We start from the raw sequence: 27,647 nt of genomic DNA on the forward strand, positions 1-27,647 counted from the left end.
AAGGCATTCATTTTCTTGAATGAAAACCCCGAGCTACTAAATTGCTTTAGTCTTAGTAAACATATATCAGAAGTCAATTCCGTTAGAATTATTTTGTAATAATCTCAATCTGCACACACGTGCTCTCCTCTAACTGAAAAACAGTGCCTCATCATGTGGTCATCTGACTTGAATAAATGTGCTGGATTAGTGAGGCAGAGAAGAGTCAATCACCCATCCCAAAGTCAGCCCAATGGCAGCAGGGGTGGGGGTGCTGCCGATGGAGAAAGACAGGCTGAAGCTTTTCATAAAGAAGGAAAATGGGAGTATAACCGAGAAATCTCATCAGCGCTTATGCTGTCTAGAGGGGAAGCTTATGCAGAGAGAAGGCAATTGAATAAGGCATCAAATAAAATGATAGGGTGTGAGGATTAGGGGATGAGGATTTCACCAAAGAACACATCTTTGGGAAGTTTCACTTCTCAGATTTTAATAGTGCATTCACTATGACTGAATGGAATTTACGGAAGATTTAATGCTGAACAGCAGGAGAAGCAAAGAGAACGTAGAAATGCGAAGCAATACATGGCCACAAGTAAGTTAAAGAAGCAACAGATTATTCTCACTCCTGTAGATAAGGGACCATTTCAGTGCATGTTGACCATGGTGGGACCACCTCACTGTATCAGCCTGAAAACAGTATCTCTCAAATTTCATTCCCTTACAGACTTCCCTTTGTGTTCTATCCACATCTCACAATACTATTACTTACTTCATATTTATCCTTATAGCTAATCCTTTTCTTAAATTTAGCCATGTCTAAAGCAATAATATTCATGAAACTACATACAAGAAAATAAATACAACTGTATAGAAATAAAATATATTTCTCCAGATGTCACTGAAAATCCTACGGTATACTACAAGGGGTGGTGGGAAATACTGCCTTAAAGCCATCACATCTTTAGAGAAGAGAATGTAGATTGTGTCTGCCTGTCTGATAAAATAAGGTTAATTTGCCTTATGGTTCAAATCTTGAGTATCCCTACCTATTTTAAAAAGTTCACGAGTTTTGTAAGGGAGAAAAATGATGGGCAGCGTTTCGGAGGTAACAAATAATGCCTGGGACTGGGTACAAATGACAAATCTGGAAGCTTACGAAAATATTTCCTAAGGCAATTTACATGTATTGACTTACCCAGGAAGTCCAGCAACTTTGGTTAGAGTCCTTGGTCATGGGGCCAATAATGAATATTTAAAACACCTGGACCTTTCCACCAGAACTTCCTGTAAAATGATGTGCTTCCATACACTGTGCCTTTTCTTGGAGTACCTCATCTGGAAGATCTTTTGCAATACCCTATTTATATTTGGAAATATTCTAGATGTTTCTTCAGGTTAGTGGAGTAATGTGATTTTAACTAGTATTTAACCTAGAATAATAGCAGCACAAAGAACCTTAGTTTTTCTTCAACATACCCATATGTATGACTTCTGTAGTCTCTTTGCATTTGTATTAGCTATACCCCAAGTTAGTGATAACTTATTTTACAATACATACTTATTTTTTAAAAAAAAAAGATTTATTATTTATTTATTTGAGACAGGTAGGGAAGGGGCAGAGGGAAAGGGAGAAACAATCTCAAGCAGACTCCACACTGAACATGGAACCCAGTGTGGGGCTTGATCTCACAACCCTGATATCATGACCTGAGCTGAAACCAAGAGTCAGAGGATTAACTGACTGAACCACCCAGGTGCCCCTAAACAATACATTTTTAAATAACAGTGTTCTTCACGTGTTCCTTTATGAAATTTATGGTCAGTTATTTTATGTTCACACTTACAACCTTGGCTTTAATATTTACAACTTTATTCTAAATATCAAATAGTATCTTTTTCCTTTGTAGATTCTGCAAAATCATTTGGGCCAAAAGCACTATAATCCTGAATTTCTAAGACCTACTTAGAGAACTATATAGGTGGGAAATAGAAGGCTTGAGAGCGCCAGTGGATTCATTCTTTGTATTTTTTTCATTACTTGGATTAAAAAAAAAGTAATGGCAACATCTGGCATATAGCTGAATAGTCACTCAAATATGTGTTGCTTCCAACCGCAACCACTTGGGGATAGGTAGAATAATGCAAGACTTCCTTCATTTACCCACGAGTCACACTTTCCCATCTTTAGGTATTTATCAGGATCAACAACATTAGTACCACTCCTAAAAATGACACTTTGTAGTGTTTATATTTTTCTTTATAGATGTGATCTGAATCACCCTGAAAGCTTGGAACAAATTGGTATTGATTAAAGGTGATATACTAGAACAAGATGGTTCTGGATTCAAATCCTGCCATTCACCTATTAGCTACATACGGTGTGCAAAACTGAGCCATGGATGGTTGGGTATTAGAAACCCAGGTTCAGCCCAGAATGATGGCGCCTTCACATTGGTGGGGGTAGAGGAAGGAACATTTGGTGTGGGGATATGGAGAATAAGACGTTCTCTTTAAAACTCCCTGATTTTGCCTGTGAATGAATCTTCTGTTTGTTCAATGCTTCCAGCATTCGACAACCTAATCTGTGAGATTTTCTGATTGCTGAAGGAAGCGAGTGAACAAGTTTATATTTTCAAATAAAAGTAAATATCTCTCAGAAACCCAGTATATTTTGGGGGCCTTTGTTTTTTAGAATAGTTGCTTACTTGGCAGATTTCTCCCTCTTCTAAGACCCATGTCATTGAAGTGTCTTTCAATTTAGCAATGGATGACAAATGATAGAGGCTTAGTTCATGGCAGACCAAACACAGAATTCTTCTAATTCACTAATGTTTGGTTTGCTTTGGTCTTTCACTCCTGCTATTTGAATTTGGCATTATCTTCCCCACTCTGACAGCTTGTCTACTTTTGTGATCCCACTGACATGATAACAGTTCAAGCACTCTAGGCAGAATTACAGACTTTCAGCCCCAAACAGGGGGCTCCTGAGAGCCGATCATTAAATATTCAGGAATTTTGTGAGCCAGTTATTAAGGCATTGGTGGCTTGAAATCAGCCATAGTAGGAGTATTTACACTATAGAAGTCAGCCAACACTACAAATCACAGCTTTCCCCCCTTGAGAGCCAGTTTACCTGCATACTGCTGGACTCAAAAGGCATATGGGTTGAGGTCCTTAGTGGATGGAAGACTTGCCTCACTTAACCACATTTCATTCAACTCTTCTTCTCATGGCCATCTGTTGAGTGCCTGCCCTATGCTAATCCTGGGGCCAGATGCTGGGGAGACAGAGGTCACCAAAACCTGGTCCTAAGCCTGGAGGATCTCAACACCAGAGTAGGAAAGACTGCCAAGTTAACAGACAATTGCAACCCTGTGGGACAAGTATGAGGACAGAAAAATGTATAAGGTACAACTGAGGAGAGAATGATGAACTCATAACCCACTTGAGATAGAAAGTGCTTTGTCTCCAACTAAAGACCTAAAGAATTTTTCCCTGTGGTTTTTATAAGTGGGAATCTGACAAACAGGTAACTTAAAGATAATGCTATTTTGAAAACAAAGAGAGATGTATTTCAGAGGGCTATTTCTCTTGATTTCAGGAGAGCCTCACTGTTTTACAGTGCTTACAAACTAGAGGAAAGATTTTTATTTAGACCAACATAGGCATTTGTTGTGATGACAGGCAGGGCTGGCTCCATAAGAAATTGTGAATGAAATGATTGGTTGGAAAAGCTAAGTTAGAAGGGGTCTAAGTGGTTATGTGGTAAATAGAATGGGATCTGCTAAGGGTAATGGGTTCCAGCATTGCCAGTCACAAGCTGTGTAACCTTGGGCAAGTTACTTAATCTCTCAGAGTCAGTTTTCCATCTGTAAAACAGAGATCATAATAGTTGATAGGTAGTAGAGTGGTCAAGAGTGCAGGGTAGACTGCCTGGGTTAGGCTCCCTCCTTTGCCCTTTAATAGCTGTGTAGCTTTGAGCAATTAACTTAAACTCTCTGTATTTCAGTATGCTCATCTATAAAATGGGTCTATCATTAGTACCTACCTTACAGAATTGCAGCAAGGAGTAAATGAAATAATGTATCTATAGTTCTTAACATAGTGCCTGATGCTTATCCTATATTAGTTATGTTCTCCCTTTCTTATTCCTATTGTAATGCTCCTTCCTTCCATCCTTGTCTGCAGAAATTGCATCTATCATTCAAGGCCTGCTCATATGCAGCCTCTTCCATGAAGACTTCTCTGATTTCATGGCCCTTACTCTAAAAATGTACGAAAGTGTTTTCCTGTTGCTATGGGATAAGGGATATGGAGAGGCATCAGAACTTGGTGTGGAGGGGTATTGGAGCCACTGGTCAGGATAGCACAGGGTTGGAGGTGCAAAGAAGGAGCTGAGATTTGCATGTGGAGTTCAGGCATTTGAGTCGAGGGTAAAAAAAGGACAAGAACCTGAGGGTAAACCAACAACAAAGAAATCCACACTGTCACCCTCCATTACTCCCTCCTCTTCTGCCCCAAACATTGATCAGGACCAGGAGTCCAAACCACACAGAGACTATGGTTGAGAAGATGTGTGTGGAGAGCTGGAGGTGGAGCAGAGACAAAGAAGCACAGGTTATCACTGAACTGATCATATGTAGTCATCACAGCATTTGTAGCACAGGAGAGAACGAGAGTTGGAAGTGGGCATTGAGAAAGGTGAGAGCAGTAATTTGACAAGATGGATTTCTCTGCTTGGTAGACAGTTGCCAGGAGTCTCAGGCCACCCCACACTAACAGTAACAACTGGTCCCTGGCTTTATCCACGCTTCATTTCCAGAGCAAGGAGGCATAGCAATTCCAGGCTTTCTCATTTGAATCCACAGAGGCCTTGGGGGCAGAGAGAACATGAGGAACACAATCCACATTCCTTGGAGTCCCAGGCTACAGGAATGTCTTAGGACAATATTTCTCAAAGTGTTTGTCATCTGGATCACCTGGAGAACCTTTGAAAATGCAGGCACCTGAGCACCTCTCCAGGGAGTCTGCATTTTGACATTCAGTTGATTATGATGCGCACTGAAGTCTATAACTACCTTTCCATATGATAATAAATGCACTTTGAAGGATTCTCAATGATGAAATTCTCATGAAAGGGGTTAAGAAGGGAGACACTGAGCTTATGGGGTGCACCCTTGAGAAGCTTCCATGGTAGGGCAGGGGGCAGCATGAGGACACTCACTCAGACTCCTGGAACAGGGGCCAAAGGAGGAATCTCTGACATATTTTTGTTTTTGACAGCATTGCACCAGAGGTGGACTCTTGAGACAAAGATTTGAAGGCCAGTAGTTGGGATTCCAGGAAACACTGACAGAGGAGTGAGAAAATGAGACAGCAAAAGGAAAGAGCCAGTCCACAGTTATTCCTGAGCAGCTTAGCTATGAGTGCTTCTGGGAGTGGTACGTGAGGGCCAGGAAACTGGAGCCTTTGTCCTTCACTCCCCATTCACCATTGGCTGATAGCTTCCTAGTGTATTAATTCCTACCCAGCACTTCTGACTTGTCTCATTCTCTGGCTGGGAGAAAGGCTTCCAGGGGAGAATAGCACGTGCTTACAATAGGAGGCCACTGGCATGGATAACAAAGGCTAGTGCCAAGGGGCCATGGGTATGGCACCCCCAGCACCTGCTGCAATCGTAGTGGCCCTTAAGTCACACACACTGCCACTTACAGTTTGCATACGGCTTTGCTATTCATCATTTGCAACAGATGGAAAAAACAAACATGAGGTGGGCAGTAGAGCGTCATGGTGGTGGGAGTGGAGCCTGGAGTCAGACTGACCCAGAGCACCAGTTCTTCCTTTTTGTTGGCTGGGTGGCCTTGGACAAGTCACTTTACCTCTTTGAATCTCAGTTTCCACATCTAAAATAGGAATCATAATGGCACCTACTTCATAAGGTTATTGTGAGGCCTAAATAAAGAAATGCATCAAAAATTTCTGGCAGAGCAAGTAGCTTTAAGGGGATTCAACCAATATCGTTTCCTTTCTCTCACCCTTGTCTTTACTCATCTCAGGTACCCCATAGCCTAGAGCCCCAGTGTATGGCACCAAGGTGATGTTCAATAGATGTTTCTAGCACAGAAGGTTTAAGTCCACCTTGGAGAAAAGTCCAGATTGCTTAGAAAGTGGTAGAAGAAGGTGCCATTTAAAGTAATACAAAATTGAGAAAAGTGTATTGTTCAGAGGGATATTGAAGAAGTTCAGATGCAGGGAAGACTCTCTTCTGGAGAGGAAGATGCCTTTTTGACTCAATTTTGAATGACTGGGGGCAAGGGGCTGTTGCTGGCAGGGAGAAGGGAAGAGAGGATCCCTGGTGGAAAGATGCCCTGGGCAAGGGCCTGGTGGTGGGACAGAACAGAAGACACACATATGCTCACATTTATTGAGCATTTCCCATGTACAAGGCACTGCGTAAACTGATTTTTCACACGCTTTACCTCACTGTATCCTTACCACAACCCTTGAAGGTAGGTATTATTATTAATTTCATCTTCCATATCAGGAAACCGAAGCCCAGAGCAGTTGGGTAACTTGCCTGAGACCTCACAGGCAGAAAATGATGGAGCCTGGAGTCAAAATCGGATCTGACTCCAAAGCCCAGTCACTGGGTGGTAGCAGCTATACTAATGATTACTGATCATAAGAACTATGATTTGACTGTGGGATGATCACTATGAATGAATTCTCCCACTATGAATGAATTCAACAAAAACTGAGGACCTACTGTTATTATGTATTATTACCAAAGGGGGGAGCAGTTATGGCCCGAGTCTTTGGAAATTCTCCTTTGTTGCGGGGCATCCTGGGAATTTCTCTTTGCTTTCCCCTAATTATTTCTCAAAGCTGTGGGCCTGGTTCATATGATCCTGACTCCAATTTTCGATTCCTTCTCAGTGTACAACATGAGTTGTCATTGTTTCATCGCAAGCTGCACTTGTGATGAATGCTGGATAATCAGAACAAAAGCACAGGAAAAATAATTAGGGGGAACCAAAAGGAAGAGGCTCACAGCCTTGAATAAGAGACTGTGCGGAGGTTTCTAGGACTCAGTCCCTGAAGCTCTGACAATGTATTTTGATCCTTGTCTGCATGCAAATGAATGACTCCATCAAATCAGAGGCAGTTTGTCACTGTGCAGGTTATGTAGCTAGTTAATTAAAAGTCTGAGTGAGCTGGTGCATCTCTGCACTGGGCTCTGAAGATAACCAAACCTATGTCCTGACCAGGCAATTTAATTTAAAATAAGTGACCTCAATTGGGTAATGGCTGCAAGTTCAAATTCAAGAATCGCTATAATTAGTCCCAGATGGATCTTAATTGTTCTTCCAGGAAACAGAGTGGGGAAGGGGGAAAGAGAAATGCCCAAGCCCAAAGTAAAGGTTATTAGCCATACCTTTCGAAAGTAGGGGAGCTGACTGGGGCAGGGCATAGGTATTGTGGTATAACAGGAGTTTTGTTGCTGCTTTTCTATATACATCCTTCCAGAGGCGGTGTGTAAAATGGGTCTAGCTCTTTTTGAAATAAGGTCTAAAGAAATTCAGCATTCTGAACCATGTGGTCTCAGGCAACTTAACCTTCTTATGTCTGTTTCTCACCTATGTAATAGAGAAAACCCTATTAACCCTACCTACCTCAGAAGACCAAAGGAGATACCTTGCAAAAAAGCTTGGAAAAACTGGAAAGCTCTATAGGGCAGTGTGTATTCTTGCTTTAATCCAGGAAAGTTTCCCAGTCAAAGATTTTTGATTTTAGAGTATAAGGCCCTACACATATGCTTCTTTTTATTTTTCCCTTAGGCTCTGTCATAAATCAGGTACCTTCTGAACTACACCTCATATCTGTGTGGTGGTACGTGATGTTCTAATTTCTTAGGAGGTGTACTTAACAGAGCTAAAAATGATTTTGGCTTTGTGGGTTTTTGGAAGAAGTCAGATTATGAAATCGGATCCTTCTCCATTCATGTTAAAATAAATCTTAGACTTGAAATTACATGCTGGCACAGCACTATGGTACCATGAGGTTAGTGTAAGTCACGGTGAGAGCAGGATGGCATTATCCCTGCTTGTTTTTTTATATGAATGCTTGAGTTTCTCTACAGTGTTCTGGTACATTCTAATTGCCCATATCTTCCCAAGCCTTGGAAGCCAAATTAATAAGAATTTGTACAATGGTAAAAACAATATAAGTGAAAAACTCCGAGTACAAAGCCTTGGAAGACCAATAATTTGACCATGTTGGGCTGCACGAATGACTGATTTTGAAACTGTTTTTCCCCACCTTGATTCCACTTTTTATGGTTTTATGGTATTTATTTTAAGGTTTATTTATTTATTTACAAGAGACACAGAGAGAATGAGGGGCAGAGACACAGACAGAGGGAGGAGAAGTAGGCTCCATGCAGGGAGCCCTATGCAGCACTTGATCCCGGGACTCCGGGATCATACCCTGAGCCGAAGGCGGACCTCTGAGCCACCCAGGCATCCCTTGATTCCACTTTTTAAAGGGAATTGTATTGTGATACCCGTTTGAGTCCCTCTTAATGGAATATAAGCATCTAAGACAGATTTACAACCTATGCCTACTGACAGTAATCACAACTGTTTATCCTTCAAGCCTAACCAAAACTCATTTAAGGAGCTTGCTTTTAAATCAGAGTCTGCGTTTTGCCTTGTTAGATGAGCCAAGCAAATAATGGAGTTGTGTCTTCCAGAATTGCATTATTATCGAAGGGCCGTGCCTTTTGCTGAAAAGAGCTTGAGGTCATAATGAACAAATAAACAAACAAAAAGCCCTGGCTCCACATTACCCTTCATCACTGGGAAACACTCATCCGTGGTAGGGAGCAGCAGAGGACACAGCTTTGCTAGGATTTTGCAAAGGTTAAAGTTATAGGCCGAGCCGTCATTTCTACAAATCTCCCCGGGGAGTTCCTGTAGCGCAGCATGAATAAAAGGCACAATATGCAGTGCATGCAGGACTGGCGATTATTCTCCAAGTGATAAATGTCAGGACTTTTTTTTTTTTTAGCTAAAAAGTCAAGAAGCTAAAGCTATTTATTTAATTCAACAAATATTTATTGAGCACTTACTAGGTTCCAAACTGTTTTGGATGCTGGGGATACAGCAGTGAACAGGATACAAAAAGCCCTGCTCTCGTGAAGCCTAGACTCTTGTTGGGTTAGCTAGTAATTTACTCCCTCCTGTGAATTCCTATGTGGTTTCTACCTCTCATCTTTCTCTCCCACTACTAATTGTGTGCCTAATTTAGACGTGTGTCCTGGGTCCCAACTAGACTCTAAGTCCTTGAGGGCAGGGCCTCAGTTTAAATTTACTAGTGTGCACATCATTCAGCACAGTGCCCCGTGGGGGCATATTCAATCAATGTTTGTGGATGATGAGAGAAAGAAGACGACTCGGAATACAAGGAAGAAGGATGAGAAGTGACATTAACTTGAAATGTTCTTTCTGGGGTAGTACGTTTTCATATGAACAGACTGCCTTAACTGATACAGTAATTCCAGGCAGTTGGGCTGGAAGTGGGATGGGGTGAGGAGACTGGTGGCCTATTCAGGGGGACCTATATGTAGATTTCTATTTGGTCCATGTATTGGCATAATCCTGGGTGGTGTGCCACGAAGGGTGTGGATGTTAAAATCAAATCTGGGTTTATATTCTTGGTTTTTCACCTCAGTGTCTTCATTGTAAAATGATAGTGTAGTTTAATCCCTAGGTAGAATCCTCTCATTTTGGAGACCGTGTTACTGCATTTCCTGGTGGAAAAACCCCATTTCTTGAGGATCAAAAGGTCATGATGAAAAGATAGAGTCGTGTTCTGGCCAATATAGCCTGTGTTCTTATTGGTATCAAGTTTCTACTATTCTGCTTTATGACATCTGAGCTAATCTTAATCTCCTAATTGGCACTGCTTATTAGCATTCACTCTGACAAGTAGGAAGTGGCATTTATCATACCTATTCAAATATCAACTTCCACTCCCTTCCACCAAACCAGACAAACTACTGGGTCCTTGAAGCCTCAGTTCAACAAATCATGAGGAAGAGGCCTCCCTGATCTTCAGGTCAGGCTGAAGTAGGCATGTTTCTTCTGCATTCCATCAGGATCTGTGTTCTCCTCGGTCACTGTACTTATCACACTAGACCATGATCATCTGTTTACTCTACTGTGTCCCTACTAAACCATGAGCTCCTTAATGGCTCTCTTATTTGTTTTTTACTTTCTCATTGAACTTCTTACTAGTTCTTATCCATGACGACAGACGTAGGCACCGTGAATAGGAATGTTGTCTTGCTTTCAAGGAGAGCTTGAAACCATCTCCTTCCATTTCAGCAGATCTGCTGGAAGGGATTGTGTATCAGAGCCTTCTGTTTCCTTTTCTCATGCAGTTAAGAAGATAAAGCCATTCACTTGTTTCTCCCACTTCAAATAGTATTCTGTTTGTATAGATTCTATGAAGAGGACACTTGAGCAACGGGTCCTTTTCAGTTTCCATAAATAACCAGATCTGAGCTAGTCTTGTTTATGCAAAAAGCCTTTGTCAGATATGCTGGGTTCTGTTGAGATGAGATTGCCAACGGAACCATCCCTCTCTTCCTCTGGACTACAGTAAGGGGAAATTCATTGCCATCTGACAACTTTTCAGCTAAACTCTGAGCAAAGCAAATAATATGGAACTCATGAAATTACTTTGCAGACTGAACAACTTTCATTATGTTTGGAGAAACCAGACTATTTTCTCTTGGCTCAGTACCTAGACCATTATTAACATTACTCCTTTTCTTTAAAAAATACAGTTTGATGGCAAGGCTGTCATGCATGCATTGACATAAGAAAGTTAAGAGAATGAGTTGCAGGTCACTGAGTGGTAAGGACCATAAGAGAAAGTGGCGAGGATTACATGTGTATTGTCTTTTGAAGGTTCTAGATCACTGGCTATAGTTTAGTAAGCAGGGTATTGTGGTGGAGGCTGCAGTGGACTGAATCACTGGGGAAGTAGACCATTGGGAGGTTTTCTCAGGCAAAAACTGTCATCCTATTTGGTTTCCGTATTCTGCAATTAGTGCTTTATCTTCAACAGGTTGGGTGTGAGAAGCAGCCCATAAGTCTTCTGGGGAGGAGATGAGAACCACATTCCCCCTCCCTAATGAAAGCAAATGCCTAAGGATTTGGGGAGGGACCTGCTGCCACCTGCTATTGATGTAGCTAATGCAGAGGAGCTAAAGGCTCTGTTGGGAGATGCACTTTCCTGTCACTCCTTGCACTCTCTGATGGCTTGGTGGTCGTTGCCATGGACACCAATAGCAAAGGGGTTTGGGTCAAAGTTTGAAGGATTGCACTGTGCTTGAGTGAGTGAGACTGAAATTAAGTTAATGCATGTACAAATAAGGTGTGTTTCTTTCCTTTGTGCCTTTGAGAAAACTGCAACAAAGCAGTCTGTCAAGTAACAATTGATTTTATATTGGCCAGGGAAGGGGGAGGAGGAGCGATTTATTGAGTAGGAGGTTCTCAAGTTAAAGCACAGGCAGTAGTTTGAAATAGGTCAAGAGAAGTGAAAAGGACTCTCAGAGCTGTTGAGGACATAACAGTGATGGAACTTAAGAACGGCCATTAAGAAGCTTTCAATAGTGCCTTCTTTGACGGCCTAGTCTACTGCTTAGGTGTCCCCAGATTTTCATCTCTTAATCTAAGACACAGTGCTATGAGGTTCTACTCTATTTTGGTTCTTCCTTCTTATTTACCTGTGCAAGTGTGCATGTGTCTTTTATTTTTATTTTTTTGACATTTGAGAAATCTTTATCATTTCTGCAGAGGTGCCTTCATATGTGTAACGGCTGTGTAAATGCCTTTCAGGTACCCACCATAATTTCTATAAGAAAACTCTATTAATATTTATTGAAGTATAGTCAACATACAATGTTACACTAGTTTCAGGGCTACAACTTAGTGACTCCATTTTGTACATTACTCAGCTCTCCCCATGAGAAGTGTAGTCACCATCTGATCCCGTACAAAGTTACAATAGTACTGACACCATTGCCTAGGCTGTACTTTCTAAATTTCTGTGGCTTATATATTTGAGAACCAGATGCTTATAGCTCCTAATATTCATCTATTTTGCCCATCTCCCACCTGCTTCCTCTCTGGCAATCAGTCAACGTAATCCATCACATTAAGAAGAGAGAGGACAAAAACCATACGGTCATCTCAATAGTGGCAGAAAAAGCATTTGACAAAACACAACATAAAAAGCATAGTGGGTTTTGAGGAAATGTCCATAAACAGAGTAAAGGCCATGTAGGAAGGCCTGTAGCTGATGTTGTACTCTACGATGAAGACCTGAAATCGTCTCCCCTAAGAGCAGGAACAAGACAAGGAAGTCCCCTATTAGCCCTGGAAGTCCTACAGTAGGAATCACACAAGGAAAAGAAAAGGAATCCACACCTCTAAGGGGGAAGTCAAACTGTCCCTATTTGCAGAAGACACGGTACTAGAAACAGGAAACTCTAGAGGCTCCACCAGAACTGTTAGAGCTAATGAGTGACATCACTTGGGGACACAAAATGAACATAGAAAGATTGGTAGCCTTTCTGTGTATCAACAATGAACACTCAGAAAGGGCACTGAGGAGGGCACTTGATGGGATGAGCACTGGGTGCTATGCTATATGTTGGCAAATTGAACTCCAATAAAAACTAAAATAAATAAATTAATTAATTAAAAAAAAGGAAATTAAGAAAATGACTCCACTCTCAGTAGCATCAAAAAGAACAAAATAATGAGACTGAACCAAGGAAGTGAAAGGCTTGTACACTGAAAACTGCAAGACTTTGGGAAGACATTGGGGCTCATGGGGTGGGAGCCTTCATCTTGTTAAAATGCCAATAATCCCTGAAGCAACCCTCACTTTCAGTGGAATTCCTATCAAAATTATGGTGGCAGATTTTATTTTATTTTTTTGCATGTGTCTTTTAGATAGAATTGTTTCAAGGTTCTGATTTGCAAATCAATTCACCCAGTTCTGTGTTCCCATTTTTAAGATTGGCAGGCACATTTTCTGGCAGTGCTGAACTTTGAAAGAGATGGCAACCTTCCTGCCCCTGTCCTCAATAATGATCCACTTATAGCTAGAATTTCTACTGTTGGGGCAATTAAAGGCATGAAAATGATTGAAATTAAACCATAGAAATTTGAATATAATACCTCTATTTGGCCCACAAAAACCACAATCAAAGCACCTGCCACCCACTTGGTAGCACTCACAAATCCAAACCTTTAAGATGACTCCTCCACTTCAGTCTCCCTCTCTTGAGATTCCCTCTCGGAATATAGAAGAAGCTTAAATGCTTTTTGAGGTCTTAGGCTCAGTGACTACACATTCCTTTCCTTGTTCATTTCTCCTCCTTAGGAAATAAGGTGCAGTGACTCTAATTATAATGCTTGATATGCTTGATATGTGTAGACTTGCCCTCTGAGGATCTTAGGATACCTTAGAGAAATTTTCCAATTCATCTTAACATCATCCTAGCAAGGCAGGGAAGGATTCTTATATTTTATGGCTAAACTCACTAAGATGATGAAAGGTGTGATGGCTATACAAGGCCACACAGTGATTTTGAGATAGAACTCAGCCAGCTTTTGGGCCTTTGGCCTAATGTTGGATTACTTCAGAAGATATTGGTCAACCGCTATTCTTTTCCTGAGTAGGGTATTGGGGGTTCATGTATATTTGGGAGACTCTTTGGTAGCTATATTTATTTTTAAACGTTGAAGAGAAAATAGTGGTGCCTGAATAATTCTCTTTTCCACTTACCTCTACCTCTAGTGGCATAATAGTAATTGTCACCAGTCTCCCCAAGCTCTGGCCCTTGCCTATTGAATGGTGTTCCTTACTTGTCAATTTGTTATAGCCTCTGGGCAGAGACAGAGCTGGACTGAGGGAAGGCTGCCCCAACAAATATGGGATTTGACCAGAAAGGCTAGTTGAGGTGGTTGGTAACAAACTGACCAAGGGCTCTTTCCCATACTCCCTGTCATCAAAGTCCAGACCTTGGCATGGATCAGTTCATCGCCATTGCTGTTCAGTGTTAGGGCAGTAAAGAACCTGAGTTTGCTCTCTTTTATTTTATTTTTTATTACTGCACTTATTTGGCTTGGTGTCTCTCTGTAGGAAATCCCAGAAATCTAAATTATTTTAAACATACGGGTCCTGTGGCAACAGGAGCAATAACTAGCTTTTGTGTTGCTGCTGTAAACTGTGGTTCTTGCAGCCCTTATGAAGCTGTTTGTTACAGCATCTGTTAGAATCTAGGACAAGACTCCTGTAATCATGCAGCTGTGTGATGAAGCTTCTAATTGCTACATTTTTGTTGCTCTTAATCTGGGGAAATTTCCTAATAAAGCAGGATGATGATTCTAAAAAATTCATTAATGTTTACAAGGCAGTCATTCTAACACATAGGACTTGTCCAACTCTCAGTACCTGCAAAGGCTCACCTGGCGCATTCACAGTGTAAGCCATACAAAGGAACAGGTATCAGGGTCTTTTCCTCCCATGCTAACTGAAAATGCATTCTTTGCCTATGGAGGGATAAGACACCTATGTATATGGTCAATGTTTCCTTTCTTTCTATTTTTTCTAAGGACCTGAGGTCTCACTTGATTAAGTGATGGGATCTACTTAAACAAAGGAAGATATTTTTATTAGTGCTATTTTTGCATTTGAATTGGTTCATATTAATTTTGGAATAAGGTAATAATAAGCTTTAATCCTAAAATGTTGGTGTTAATAGATGAGAGAGAAGATCTTTTGATTTAATGAATCTTTACTGTAATCTACTATCCATTGCTATGCGAGAAGGGCACCTGAGCAGGAGGATGACAATGAATATGGATATGATGGGAAACTTATGGTAGGCTTGTGATGAACCAACAAACCTCAGTTAATCAGAAGCCAACTACCAGAGATTCTTGATAGGAATTTTCCCCAGTCATTTTCCAGATATTATGAAGGCTGATGTAATATTTATATATACATTTGTACAGAGCTTTGTTCAACCAGAAAATCCTATTAATGGGAGCATTTGTTATTCTGTACTCTAAGGATAGAAGTAAATGATAAACTTCCAGGCTGTATCCTGGCCTTGGGGCATAGCGTTTCAATTTCCCCCTTCATCTGTGTCTCCAAGACTAAGCAAAGCTCACTGATACCAAGGCTTGCAAGATTCGCAGTCAGCAAAGACACATTCCGTGATGGTCACCAGCCTGGCAGTGATCAGAGAAAGTAGGAAAGCCAACTCACACAGTTTTAGATACTTATCATACTCTGCCTTCCAGAACAATTGCATTGCTTTAATCACCCCTGCTACTATATAGCATGAAAGACATGTCCTTCCGCCTGCCCATATTTAGGATGGTATGGTAACATGGGTTGGGACTCAATATTCCTCCAGTTGCCTACCTTGTTTTTCACAGCTCTGGAAATCATATATAGCCTGTTGGAACTGGAAGGGACCATCATATAGAACACAGTCATTTTACAGTTTAGGAAATGGAGGCACAGAGGGATTAAGTGAGTTTTTGGAATCCTACAGCTTGGGGCTAGAACCCGGGTCTGCCTCAAGGTTTCTGTACTCTGGTTTATAAAACTCCAAGATGCTTCCAGTCATAGCAAGGACTCTCATGAGGTTCCCTAATGAAACCTAATTTGAATTTGTGTTGATTTTTAAAATAAAACCCCCAAACCTCATAGGAAATAATCAAGCAAATAATTAAATACCACAATTTTTTTAAAATAGGGGGAAGGAACTCTTGTTTGAGCAAGAGTGGTTCCTTTTTGAGACCAAAGCTTCTATCATCTGAAATAAACAAGTGTCTTGCTGCTTCAAAGTAATGATCTTGAATGGGGTTTTTTCTCTTTATTTTCCCAGAGGGGATTTGTTTCTAAATAGTCACAAAGCCAGTCTAGCCAGTCTAGTGTGAAGTATGACCAGAGAATCAGACCATCTTTTTAATAAGCTGAAGATAAAATCTCTAAATATAGAATATTGGTGTCTGCTACTAACTATTAGGATAAATATCTTTGCATTTTAGGGAACAAGTTTGTTTAAGGCTGCCAGTGAGTGCTGAAACCACCTAACATGTGGGAGACTTTTACTGCAAGTAAAAGTGTGTGGCTCTGCCTGCTCATGTAGGGCCTGGAGGCTGGATGTTAGGCTGGACTTAAGAGAAATGATGTCTGCAGGGAGCATCTTTAAGAAATCCAACCATTTTGCTTTTGGGACACTGTTCTGCAATTTTGTGGTGCATTTTTGCTTCAAAATATCTATTAGGGTAGTTCAGTATGTATTAAGTAATATCTTTAAATCACCATGTCAATAGGGTAAGAAATAGAAACTATGGGACACCATAATTAGTGAAATAATGAGAAAGGTCCCTGAAAAGGATGTATGAGGCAGCCAATTTCATTTCAGAGAGAAACTGGAATGGCTGAAGGTGGGAAAAGAAAGGGAACATCTAATAAAATACAGTAAGAGATGAAGGAAGACTAATGGGTATGCTTGGCTATGTATCACATGTATGTCTGGAAGTATGACCATTAGGATATTGGGGAGCAGGAAAAGCAAAGAGGAATGGGGTCTTTATTATAATATTATAATACATATATGCCTTATCATGTGCGTGGGGGAAGAAGCTGGAGAGGCGTCTGTAGATGCCTTAGAATTTACATTCTCTGATGAATGAACTCCTATGCAAAACTACGCTGTAGGCTTTTCTAATTCCTTTTATTCTACCAGCAAACTATGTACCTTGTCTTTATTATATTCTTTTACATTTGTTGAGATATGCTGCTCTCTCATTTGATTTACATTGCTAGGGGCTGTTACAAATTTTAAAAAGGGAAGAAAGAGAATTTCTATTTCTTCCAATAGTGCCTAGTACAGTACTCTAATATAAGCCCTTGTATGGTGTTAACCTCAGAACAGTTGATTGGCCCTTGTCTTGGAAATTTTCCATGTACATTACAACGCCTGTTCCAGAGGTCTGACCCCTTTGCCTTCCTTCTTCATGAGTTGCCTCGTAATTATGCAGTGATTTCTTAGTTAGGTAAAGAATTATTTACCCATTCCAAGAGATCCCATTCTGTGTGGTCCTTGTTTCTCTATCATGGGGATATGGCCTTAGATCATCCTTAGAAATCCAGATAAATAACACCTACCAAATACTTTATGTGCCTTTAAAGATTCTAAAAGACTTCTCATTTAGTCCACTGTAGACACAGGCTCATAAATAAATGTCATCTTGCTTTGATTCAAGGGGTCTCCAGTGTCACCGTACTATCTCCTATCTAGTACCAACCCATCAAAAAATTTGAATGTCATGGAGGACATAGACTTGAGTGTGAAGTACAGAACCACTACCATGTGGTGGCAGAAGAATATTTAGCTCTCAGCTTATAACCACGTCTCTGAAAGTGGGTCTCTAGAAGAACTCTGGAATTCTAAGCATAGTGAATCTTTCTTAGACAAACTCTAGTGTTGAAAAGGAATTGACCAGGGGGTGCTTGGGTAGCTCAGTAGATTAAGTGTCTGATTCTTGATTTCGGCTCAGGTCATGATCTCATGGTTGTGAGATCAAGCCCCGCATTAGGCTCTGTGTTCAGTGTGGAGTCTGGGATTCTCTCTCTCCCTCTCCCTCTCCCTCTGCCCCTCCCCCTGCTCATGCTCTCTCTCTTTCTCAAAATAAATAAATAAAATCTTAAAAAAAAGAAAAGGAATTAACCAAATGTAGTGCTTGAGGGTGTGTTGCAGCAGTGGGCATGGAAAGGAGGAGAAAACTGAGTAATTTTATTTCCCTAGCACTGTCCCCCAGACTCATAATTTATCTTAACCATGTCCACTGACCATCTTCTTCTTTGGACTTTGGATAGGGTAAAAGGGAATATCTATGGAATAAAGCAAAAGATATGAGAGTATCAGGAAGATTCTCTGGAGTAGACTGTACCCGCCTCTGAGAGACAGAAGTAGGATAAAAATCTTCCAAGAGTGATGGGCACATCACTCTCTCAGTTCTACTGGATACTTGATTAACTTTTTCACAGCATTTAGGCTAGTCAGGAAGAGATTCCATTACTGTGAAAAAGTGCTCTCCTCAACCTGCCTCACCAAACAAATATCATGATAGGTAACTGGAAGAGCTACATTTACACAGAATGAGAGTAGAGTGTTGAGAAAAACCTACTCTTGGGAATAACTGGACATTTTTACTGAGGCATTTATGTTTTTAGGTATGAGAGACATAGGTGAATAGGAGCAGATTCACCCCTAACGTTTTTGGAACCCACACCAAGAATACAAATGGAGGACCACATACCCTATATTTAATGTTAAAATGTCCAGAAACAAGGCATACCTTGGCCTGGCCTGTTTATCCACATGTCAACCCAAATAAAGAGGTAAAACTAAGGCAAGCTCAAGTTACCAGAAATTGAGTTTGTGGAGGAATAGCAGAGGAAGTGCAATTCCAGGGAATGCAAACTGTAGCATGCTACAGGTAAGCCCATTTAGGGTGTGTGGTGGGCTTATGGGCAAGGAGTGTGAAAAGTGGGGAAGTCCAGTCAGGGTCCAAGCAATAAGTTCATTGGCGTGAGGATGATAAGAGATTCTTGATGGATGTTCATTGGTCTGAAGAGAAGTCAGGCATTTATGGGAAGTATTTCTCTCAGTTCTTAAGTTTCATTTTCCTGAAGGTGCATGTGTGAGATTCTCCGTTTCAGATCCTCTAGTTCCATTTTAGATTGAAATCCTTTTACACACTCATAGGCTGCAGGCCATGCCTTTGAAATAGGTCAGGATGCTCAAGGACTCAGGCTCTCTCCCAGTCCGGCACTACTACCTGTGAGATCCACACACACTGCTAGGGCAGGGCAGGGCCCTGGGCTCAGAACTTCTGCCGAGTCACTGGATCTACCTGAAGCTGGGATGGGGCAGACCTGTCAAGTTCTCCAAGAAGCCAGGGACAGCAAGTTCCCAGCCCAAAGGCTTCTGATGTGGAGTTGCCAAGCAATTCTATGTGTCTTCCAAAATGACATCATTCAAGTAGTGCAGAGGGAGGGAGCACAGTTATCTGGAGAAACTTATCTGCCAAGATTCTTCACTTAGGCTGATTTGGGGAGGCCAACTGTAAACAAAATCAGCCATTTTTCTCGTTTCCTATTGCATAAGTGGTCAGTTTCTCCTTCATTGCCCCTGCCCTTGGCCCACTCCCCCTTAACCCCGTGTACCTTTGTGCTCTGATCTGGGGAGCCCAATTTGGCTTATGTGTCCCTCTCCCTTTTTTCCCCTGATGCTCAAACAGCTACTAACCATTCAAAAAATCTCAAGACCAAAGGAAAAAAAAAGTCTCTGTGTTTTAGTGTTTGTGTTATGAGGAGTCCTCTGGATTTAAGGATGATAGTGGGTGAGAGTGAGAAACATGACCCTTGGGGGCCTGCTGCTCAAATCTAGTGGCTCAGAAAAGCTCAGCACCCATCCCAAACAGTTATCCTATGGGCATTTATGCTTTCCAAGAACCAGTCTTATTTTATGTTTGGTTTTCTGGGGGTTAATAAAGGGAAGAGGAACTGTTCCTTCCAGACTTTTCCAGTTACATTCAGGTTATTCCCTAGCAAGAGAAGGAGGAAACGGGTAACATCTAGGGCAGTTTGGGATAATATAATGGAGACTGTGGTTCTTTACCTGAGAAGAAATACACACAGATGGGAATGCTAGTTGTACTTACATATCACTCTGATAAAGTACTTCTCACAATTTATTCCTACTCTTGTGGGGCCCATAGCATAATTAGATTGTTTTGGCACCATAAGTAAATGAACTTGTTCATCATAAATGAGCTTTTTACCAAAGGGTAGGTTTAAGGGGCATATTTTCAATTCTGTGTTAATAGAATATGAATCCTCGTCAAGTGGAGAAAATATCTGTGAAATGCTTGTTGTTTAACAACGCTTGTTGTAAACAAAGCTGCTTTAGACCTCATCAGGATGCTTATCTCTTATAACCTCTTATTGAATCTACTCTGCTTGAAAACCTCAGTCAGACCCAAGGCTGATTAGTGCAGTGATTCACAGCATTCAGAGTCCGACTCCCTGGGTTCAAAATCTGGCTCCACCAGTTATTAGCTGTATAACCTCCATGTCTCAGTTTCCACATATGTAAAATATTCCCATCTACCTTACAGGGCTAATATGAAGATTAACTGATGTGAGATATATAAACATACATATCTACACACATTGATTAAAGTGGTATCTGGAACTTTTTAACCACTTAATGCCTATTTCTTATTAAAAATGCCCAGTTGTCATAGGTAGCTTGAGGTTTTAATGCCTTTAGTTATTTTGAGTGATGCTGAAAAGCCTAGTTAATTCTCAAATAGTCCTTGAGCTTATCAATCAATGTGTGTGACCCAATGTTACACTGGAGAAAAAAACAGGTCGTCTAACATGCTAATCTCATATTAGTGAGACCTGAGGCTAGCTCAAGTCTTAAACTCTGTTCTCATGTTAAGATCCTAGATTGAACTGGTATCTTGGGGAATCCATGAAGATGCAGTTCTTGAGCAACAGTCCCTAAATAACTAATTTCCATAAGCATGAAAACTTGCCCCTCATGGGCAAATAGCTACGGTTACCAGTTATTGAGTGCTACTGGGTGCCAAGCACTGAGTCAGGTCCTCTCCACAGATCTTTTTTTTTTTTTAAAGATATTATTTATTTATTTAAGAGAGACAGAGAGAATGAGAGGCAGAGACACAGGCAGAGGGAGAAGCAGGCTCCCTGCGGGGAGCTCAATGTGGGACTTGATCCCGGGACTTCAGGATCACGCTCTGGGCTGAAGTCGGCACTAAACCACTGAGCCACCCAGGCTGCCCTCCACAGATCTAATTTGAAGCCTCACAACACATGAGGATCCCATGAAAGAAAGAAAGTGGAATAGTCTTTCAAGATTAGAAATTGAGCCTCAAAGAAATTAAATCACTTTTTTCAAAGTCATGCAAAAGAGAAGTAATATAGTTAGGATTTGAAGTCAGGTCTATTTGATTCCCAGGCTGGTGCTTATTCAACTCTACCACAAAATATTTCAAGAAGAAGGGATGCTAATGCAAACAGTCTCCTAGACTGGTAAGTCAGCTAAATGTTCCACAAGGAATGTTGAGAGTAAGGGCTGGGTACAGAACTGGAGCAAACAGAGGAGAGGAACTGAATGGTACCACTATGTGCTGAGTGGAGGGTGAGGCCAGAAGTAGGCATAAAGATATATATAACATTTTTAATTCACTTGACCTAGGTCTAGCCATTGACAAAAGTGCTCTAGTGACCCCAATTGCTACACATACTCTGGAGTGAACACTGTCTCTTTTGTGTTAAAGCCCTATACTTTAGAAGGGCCCCTAATATTGCTCATCTTGATTGAATTGTTGCCTTTAAAAAAAAAAAAAACTATTGCCTTTAGAGACCCGACTTACTAACTTGGATGTTTCACTCTTAAAATGACCATCTTTGAAGTGACAGAGTTCTCAAATGAAAGGAGCTGAAGGATTGACCTGCTTCAAGATTCTGTCCTTAAGAAGTATTCCTTTCATATCATCACAATGAGGTCATTTTAGCTTGAAATATTTCCAGGAGAAATCATATATTCTGTATATTTCCTGAGAGTAGCACATTGCCACATGTTGGTTTGGGCCCCGCCAAGTTTGTGTATGCCATAATTCAAGCAGGGGCTATGCTGAGATTTCCCTTTGAATTATCTATGGAAAAAATAAAAACATGGCAAAGCCCAAAGGGGGATGTTTAGATGTCTTTAAAGAGATAAACTTAAAAAAAAGAGAGATAAACTTTTAGATATGCAATGGATAGGCAATTTAGGAAATGCCTTATCTGTTCATTAAAATACACCTTCTATAAGGATATTAACTTGTCAACAGACAGGATTAACTCAGAATATTTGTCTATTCTTGAACAAAATCTTAAAACTATTCTAGATTTGACTTTTCACTACTTTGGAATGACCTCAGCTCCATATTGCCTCCACTGGAAAGCTTTTACTTTCTTCCAGCTTCCTCTCTCCTTGTAATGAGTCTTTTCAAATGCTGACTCTCTATCTAGTCCTAGTTAAGCTCATTTGCTCTGGTCCTGTCCTTAGGCAGGCAGAGCAGTTGGCCAGTGCCCTCTTATGATCATTCCTTATACCTGAGGGTGGTGATGAAACTGCCTCTTGGTTCTCTTTCACTAGCCTAAACAACCCTAACCCCATGTGGCTTTTCCTTGTAGGGCCTGTTTTCTAATGCTTTAATCATTTTCTGTTGCTCTTTTATATAAATTTATTTTTATTGGTATTCAATTTGCCGACATATAGAATAACACCCAGTGCTCATCCCATCAAGTGCCCCCCTCAGTGCCCGTCACCCAGTCACCCCCACCCTCTGCCCACCTCCCCTTCCACCACCCCCAATTCGTTTCCCAGAGTTTTCTGTTGCTCTTCTCTGGATCTTCTCCAATTGCTTTGCAAGTGTTTTGCAATATAATCTGATGAACAAGCCTAATCTAGGGTTTGGCTTTGGCAAAATATTTAATAAATGACTTAGAAATTAAGGAAGGTGGTTCAGTGTAGGGGAAAGACCACTGGACTAGGAGTCAGAAGAACTGAGTTTTGTCCTTGCTTTGCCACTTACTGGGATTGAGCGGAGCACCACATTTGGACAAATCATTGGAGTGTCTGTAAGCATCCATTTATCATCTGTAAATTTGGGATAAACACATCTGCCCTGCCTGCCTCCCATCGCGAGGCTCAAATGAGATAACGTATGTGAGAACACGTCATTTAGCACCAAGGCACTCTACAAACACTATGTGTCAGACACCTTGTAAAAGCTTTGCATATATTAAGTCACTAGTGTACAGTTATCATTCCCATTTTACAATCAGCAAATGGAGGCACAGAGAGTTGAATAACTTGCCCCAGGTCACACAAGTAGTGACAGGATCCACGCACACTGGCTCCAAAGTCCATGTTCTGAAACTCTCTACTATGCTGCCTCTCCAAATGGACTTTAAATGTTCAACAGAGGCATATCCTTTTGTGGGACCTGATTTTCAAAAGCAATCCACAAGTATGTGCTACTGGGATGGAGGATCTATTCTGTCATAGGTAGGAAAGTCCACAAGAGGCAACCTTTTCAAAAGTGAATGTTTAGATTGGTCATTGCATTAAGGCAGCTGTCCACCAATGGGGAGGGAGGGCCTCATGCACACAATATGGCAATAGGAATGCTATATCAGGTCAGGTCAGTGGTTCATTCATCCTAGTATACCCAAATCTTCCTATAGAAAATGTTTCTTCATTTTTAGATCCAACATTTACAGTTTCTAAATATTCTCTGTGAACTCTGACAATCTCTCATGGTTTCTTTCATCTGTCTCTAGCTCTTTTTCTATGTTAATTCTTAGAGCTGTAAGTTTGGAATATTTTCCTTGTAGTTTAACTGTTAAAGAGAGATATTAGTACCTCATTTGAGTCTTTCTGCTGTAATCTGAAAGTTGGAAGGAGTTCAAAAAAGAGCTTTGGGAAGGAATGTTAGAAGAATTTATATTCACCCTCTAACTGAACATTCACAGGGAAATTAGAACCTATATCATGAAATGGGGGAGGTTATGCTATATAACATTATATTGAAAAACTTTATATTTGAAAAATTGCACCATATTGATGTATTTTCATTCACACCCATCAGATATAGAGTACAAGATGAACTTTATGCCAAAAATCAAATCTGTAGGGAATAGCATTATAGTGGTGTAACAGGCTCTTCTACTTCAGACTGTGTGACATGAAGTATCATTTTGTGGGAGACTATAGAGGTTTCCTTCTATGAAAATAACCTCAACCTCCAAAGTTGAAAACACCTTTGGAGGATAGGGGCATCTTTTATTTATTTATTTATTTATTATTTATTTATTTATTTATTTATTTATTTATTTATTTATTATTCAATTTGTCAACATATAGTATAACACCCAATGCACATCCCATCAAGTGCCTTCCTTAGTGTCTGTCCCCAGTTACCTCATCCCCCCACCCACCTCCCCTTCTGCAACCCTTTGTTTTTCAGAGTTAGGAGTCTCTCATGGTTTGTCTCTCTCTCTCTCTCTCTCTAATTTTTCCCACTCAGTTTGGATAGGGCATCTTTTATAAGAACTTGATACTGATTGAACTATAAATGTCATCATTCTAACCAGGATCTGTATAGTGAATTAGGATAAGTTTGTCAAAAGAATAGTTAGGAACCAATGAGAGAGTGATATCTCTGTATGTTAGCATTCAGTTCATTAAAAAAATGTTTCCTCTAAAGAAACATCATGTTGAATCTGTGGTTTAATTTAAATAATTTGTTTAGTGAGAAATCTATTTTTACATAAAAAATAAATGATGACAAATTCATGATATCATCAGAATAGGTTTGAGCAGAGAGCCACCATCTTAAACCTTTGAGAAATGTGTGCTTTAATATATTTTAATAAGTATCATGTGGCTGCAGGTACTTTTTTGCCCTTCGATGGAAGCATAGCAAAATCACAGTGGAACTTACTGAAATGTACTTGATCAATATTCATTCATTCATCTGTCCATTCATCCACCCATCGGTCCAACACTATGTGCCAGGTACTCTATTGGACACTGAAGATATAACTATGAACAAGACAAATGTGGCCCCTACTTCATAGTACTTATGGCCTAGGAGAGATTCCTTAAATAGCAGAGCAAACAATCATGAGTTGATAGTTCTATAACAATTCTTTGAAAGAGGGAAAAAGAATAAGTGAAATGAACTCTTTAGCCTTACCTGGATGTTGCTAAAACTTTTTTTTGAACAATGTTCCCTGAAAAATTGTATAGAAAGTATTTTGAGGGATATTGTGAATGGACATATAGAAGAAAGGAAGATAGAATGTGATACATGAAAAGAGAATGGGTTTTTAAAATAATGTTAGTTTAGATTTCCTGAGAGGGTTTGGTAATAATGAGGTTTTTTTTAATTTTTCTTTTTTTAAAGATTTCATTTATTAATTGGAGACACAGAGAGAAGCAGAGACACAGGCAAAGGGAGAAGCAGGCTCCATGCAGGGAACCCCACATGGGACTCGATCCTGGGTCTCCAGGATCAGGCCCTGGGCTGAAGGCGGCGCTAAACCACTGAGCCACCCGGGCTGCCCGAGTTTTTTTTTTTTTTTTTCAATAGCAGTTTATGTTTCTTGGAGCAATTATACCAATCACGTAAAACAGAGCAAATTTTATTTTCCCCATTATGCAGATAAGAAAACTGAGGCATAGATATTTTAATTGTCCAAGATCTCATAGCTACATAAAATTCAGAGCTCTACCCACTGCACTTTCTATTACATCATGCTGAAAAATCCCAGACTCCGGTGTAAGACCCTAAAAAACCCAGAAGATTTAACAGAATTTGAGATATTCGAGAAGCCAAAGTTCCTGACACAAAAGAAGGAAAACAAAGTGCAACAAGGAGGATGTTCCTGTGCTTTAGGCTATTAAGTAGGTCACCCACTAAAAGGCTATTTTGGTATAAAATTTTAGAGGGCATGTAGTACATACACCAGCATCACTGACCTGATTCTTCACTTTCAAGATCTAAGAAAATCAAAGGCTTTTTTTTTTTTTTAAAGAAGGGAGGGGTGGATCATTTGGGCAGCTCAAGAGAATGTTAGTTGGGAAATCTGATTTAGTCAGGCTATGCTCTAGATTTCATGTGAGATGTGATTCACTAGAGGTGATGCCATCCTCAGGAAGGGGACGGCTTTGTGTCTCCACAATGCAGGGTCAGCGATTTCTCTCTTCCTTCCTTTCTTTCTTTCTCCCTCTCTCCCTTTCCCTCTCTTTCTCCTCTCTCCTCCTCTTCCCTTCCCTATTTTTTTTTTGCTTTCTCTTCTTATGGGGGGCATATCTGACAAATTGTTAATATTTAATTTGCTATAAAAGAGCTCTCCTAGGCAATGGCTGCTCACTATAATTTCAATCTCTGAAGCTGTTTTGGCCTTTAGGTACACTGGGATCGCATTAGAATGGAAATATTTCCCCTACAGTTTTGTTTATGGCAGCAGAGGCACTTTGTTATTAACTGGAAAATTGAGATTTCTAAGGAAAATAATAAACTTTCACCACATTTCAATTTGACTCTTTACTCCAAACAGAGTATCCATCTGGCTTAGGGTGAAACATTTCTTCTAATATTTTTTAGTCTTAGATTTAAATATCTGAGCTTAGTAATGAATACCTTTTGGCCCACTGAATTATATTTTTCCCCCACTTTAATTCCTTTTCAATTTGCTCACATTTTTAAAACCATAAACATTTTTTTCATATGCCATCTTACTTACAAAAGGGTCTAAGTTACATGTACACATTCTCTCTGTCTCTCTCTCTGGAACTGGTGGGATGTTTTTTGCCTTGACACTCTGCAACTACGCCCTGAAACAAAACCCTTCCCTTCTGCCCTGCCTAATCCCTTGTCTGTTTCCTACTGGGAGGAAGTTATGGAAAAGGAAGGGGATTACTTTGAAGCAGTCAGCGATCTATGAAAAGGAGGTGTAGAAGAGTGTGTTTATCTGATAGGTAGCATTAAATTGCAGAGACTTCCAGATTAATCACAGTATGCAATTTTCAACAGCTTACATTTTCTTTTCTTTTTTTTTTCTGCAGCCACTGAGGAGGAAAAAAGATTAGAGAGACTATCAAATACTGTTGGCCCATCTAGTCTATTGGCTAACTTAATTTATTAGCACATATGGGAGCTGCCTGTGGTTGATGATTTAACGTGTTGGCTGGGGGGTGGCATAAATCTCAAACATACCTGTTCCAAAATTGTGTTAATCCTTTCAACTTCACAGTCAATCAGGTATCGCTTTTCCTGCCTCCTGTCCATTTCTTCAATGATGCGCCGGAATTCTTGGACGTCCTTTATGTTTCCCACAGACCTGGCTGTCACTTGCCAGTTGTTTTGCACTGCTGCTTCCATAATCGCTTGGAGAATGGAAAATCCTGAAAGAAGGAAGAACAGCGATGATGTTTTTCTTTTTAAACTCTTCCTGTAGGTATTAAAGGTTCTGCTTATTTTTGATACAGTCCATTGGGTCCCTTTGAATCAATCTTATCCACTGTGGAAAGCAGGCTTACTCATGACCCCAGTCTTAACCATCCAGATAATCGGCAACACTATCTTGCTTTATTTTTTTAAATATTTTATTTATTTATTTATTTGGGTCAAGGGAGAGGGGCAGAAGCAGACTCCTCGCTGAGCAGAGCCCAATGCAGGTCTCTATCCCAGGATCCTGGGATCATGACCTGAGCTGAAGGCAGATGCTTAACCAACTGAGCCACTCAGCATCCTCCATCTTGCTTTAAGGAAAGATTCTACAACTTGTAGGCACCAGGTTGGTCATTTATCAGGACTACACTTAAGTAACCACAGCTGAATTATAGTACCTAACTTTTTTTTTATGATAGTCACACACACACACACAGAGAGAGAGAGAGAGAG

General features: G+C 40.4%; 1 protein-coding gene across 8 annotated transcripts in view; it reads right to left on the reverse strand.

Annotated features, from left to right (window-relative positions):
• GRIA3 (glutamate ionotropic receptor AMPA type subunit 3) overlaps nt 1–27,647 on the reverse strand; it is a 276,246-nt gene that overhangs the window by 115,950 nt on the left and 132,649 nt on the right. For all 8 annotated transcript variants that reach the window (XR_012026557.1, XM_072817305.1, XM_072817306.1 and 5 more), the window contains one exon: nt 26,961–27,148. Coding sequence is in view for 7 of the 8 variants with exons in the window: in XM_072817305.1 (XP_072673406.1) it covers nt 26,961–27,148 (188 nt within the window). In the remaining variant the exon portion in view is untranslated. The remainder of the gene's footprint in view (nt 1–26,960; nt 27,149–27,647) is intronic.

The sequence above is a fragment of the Canis lupus genome, chromosome X, assembly GCF_048164855.1.
Source record: "Canis lupus baileyi chromosome X, mCanLup2.hap1, whole genome shotgun sequence".
Classification (NCBI taxonomy): Eukaryota; Metazoa; Chordata; class Mammalia; order Carnivora; family Canidae; genus Canis; species Canis lupus.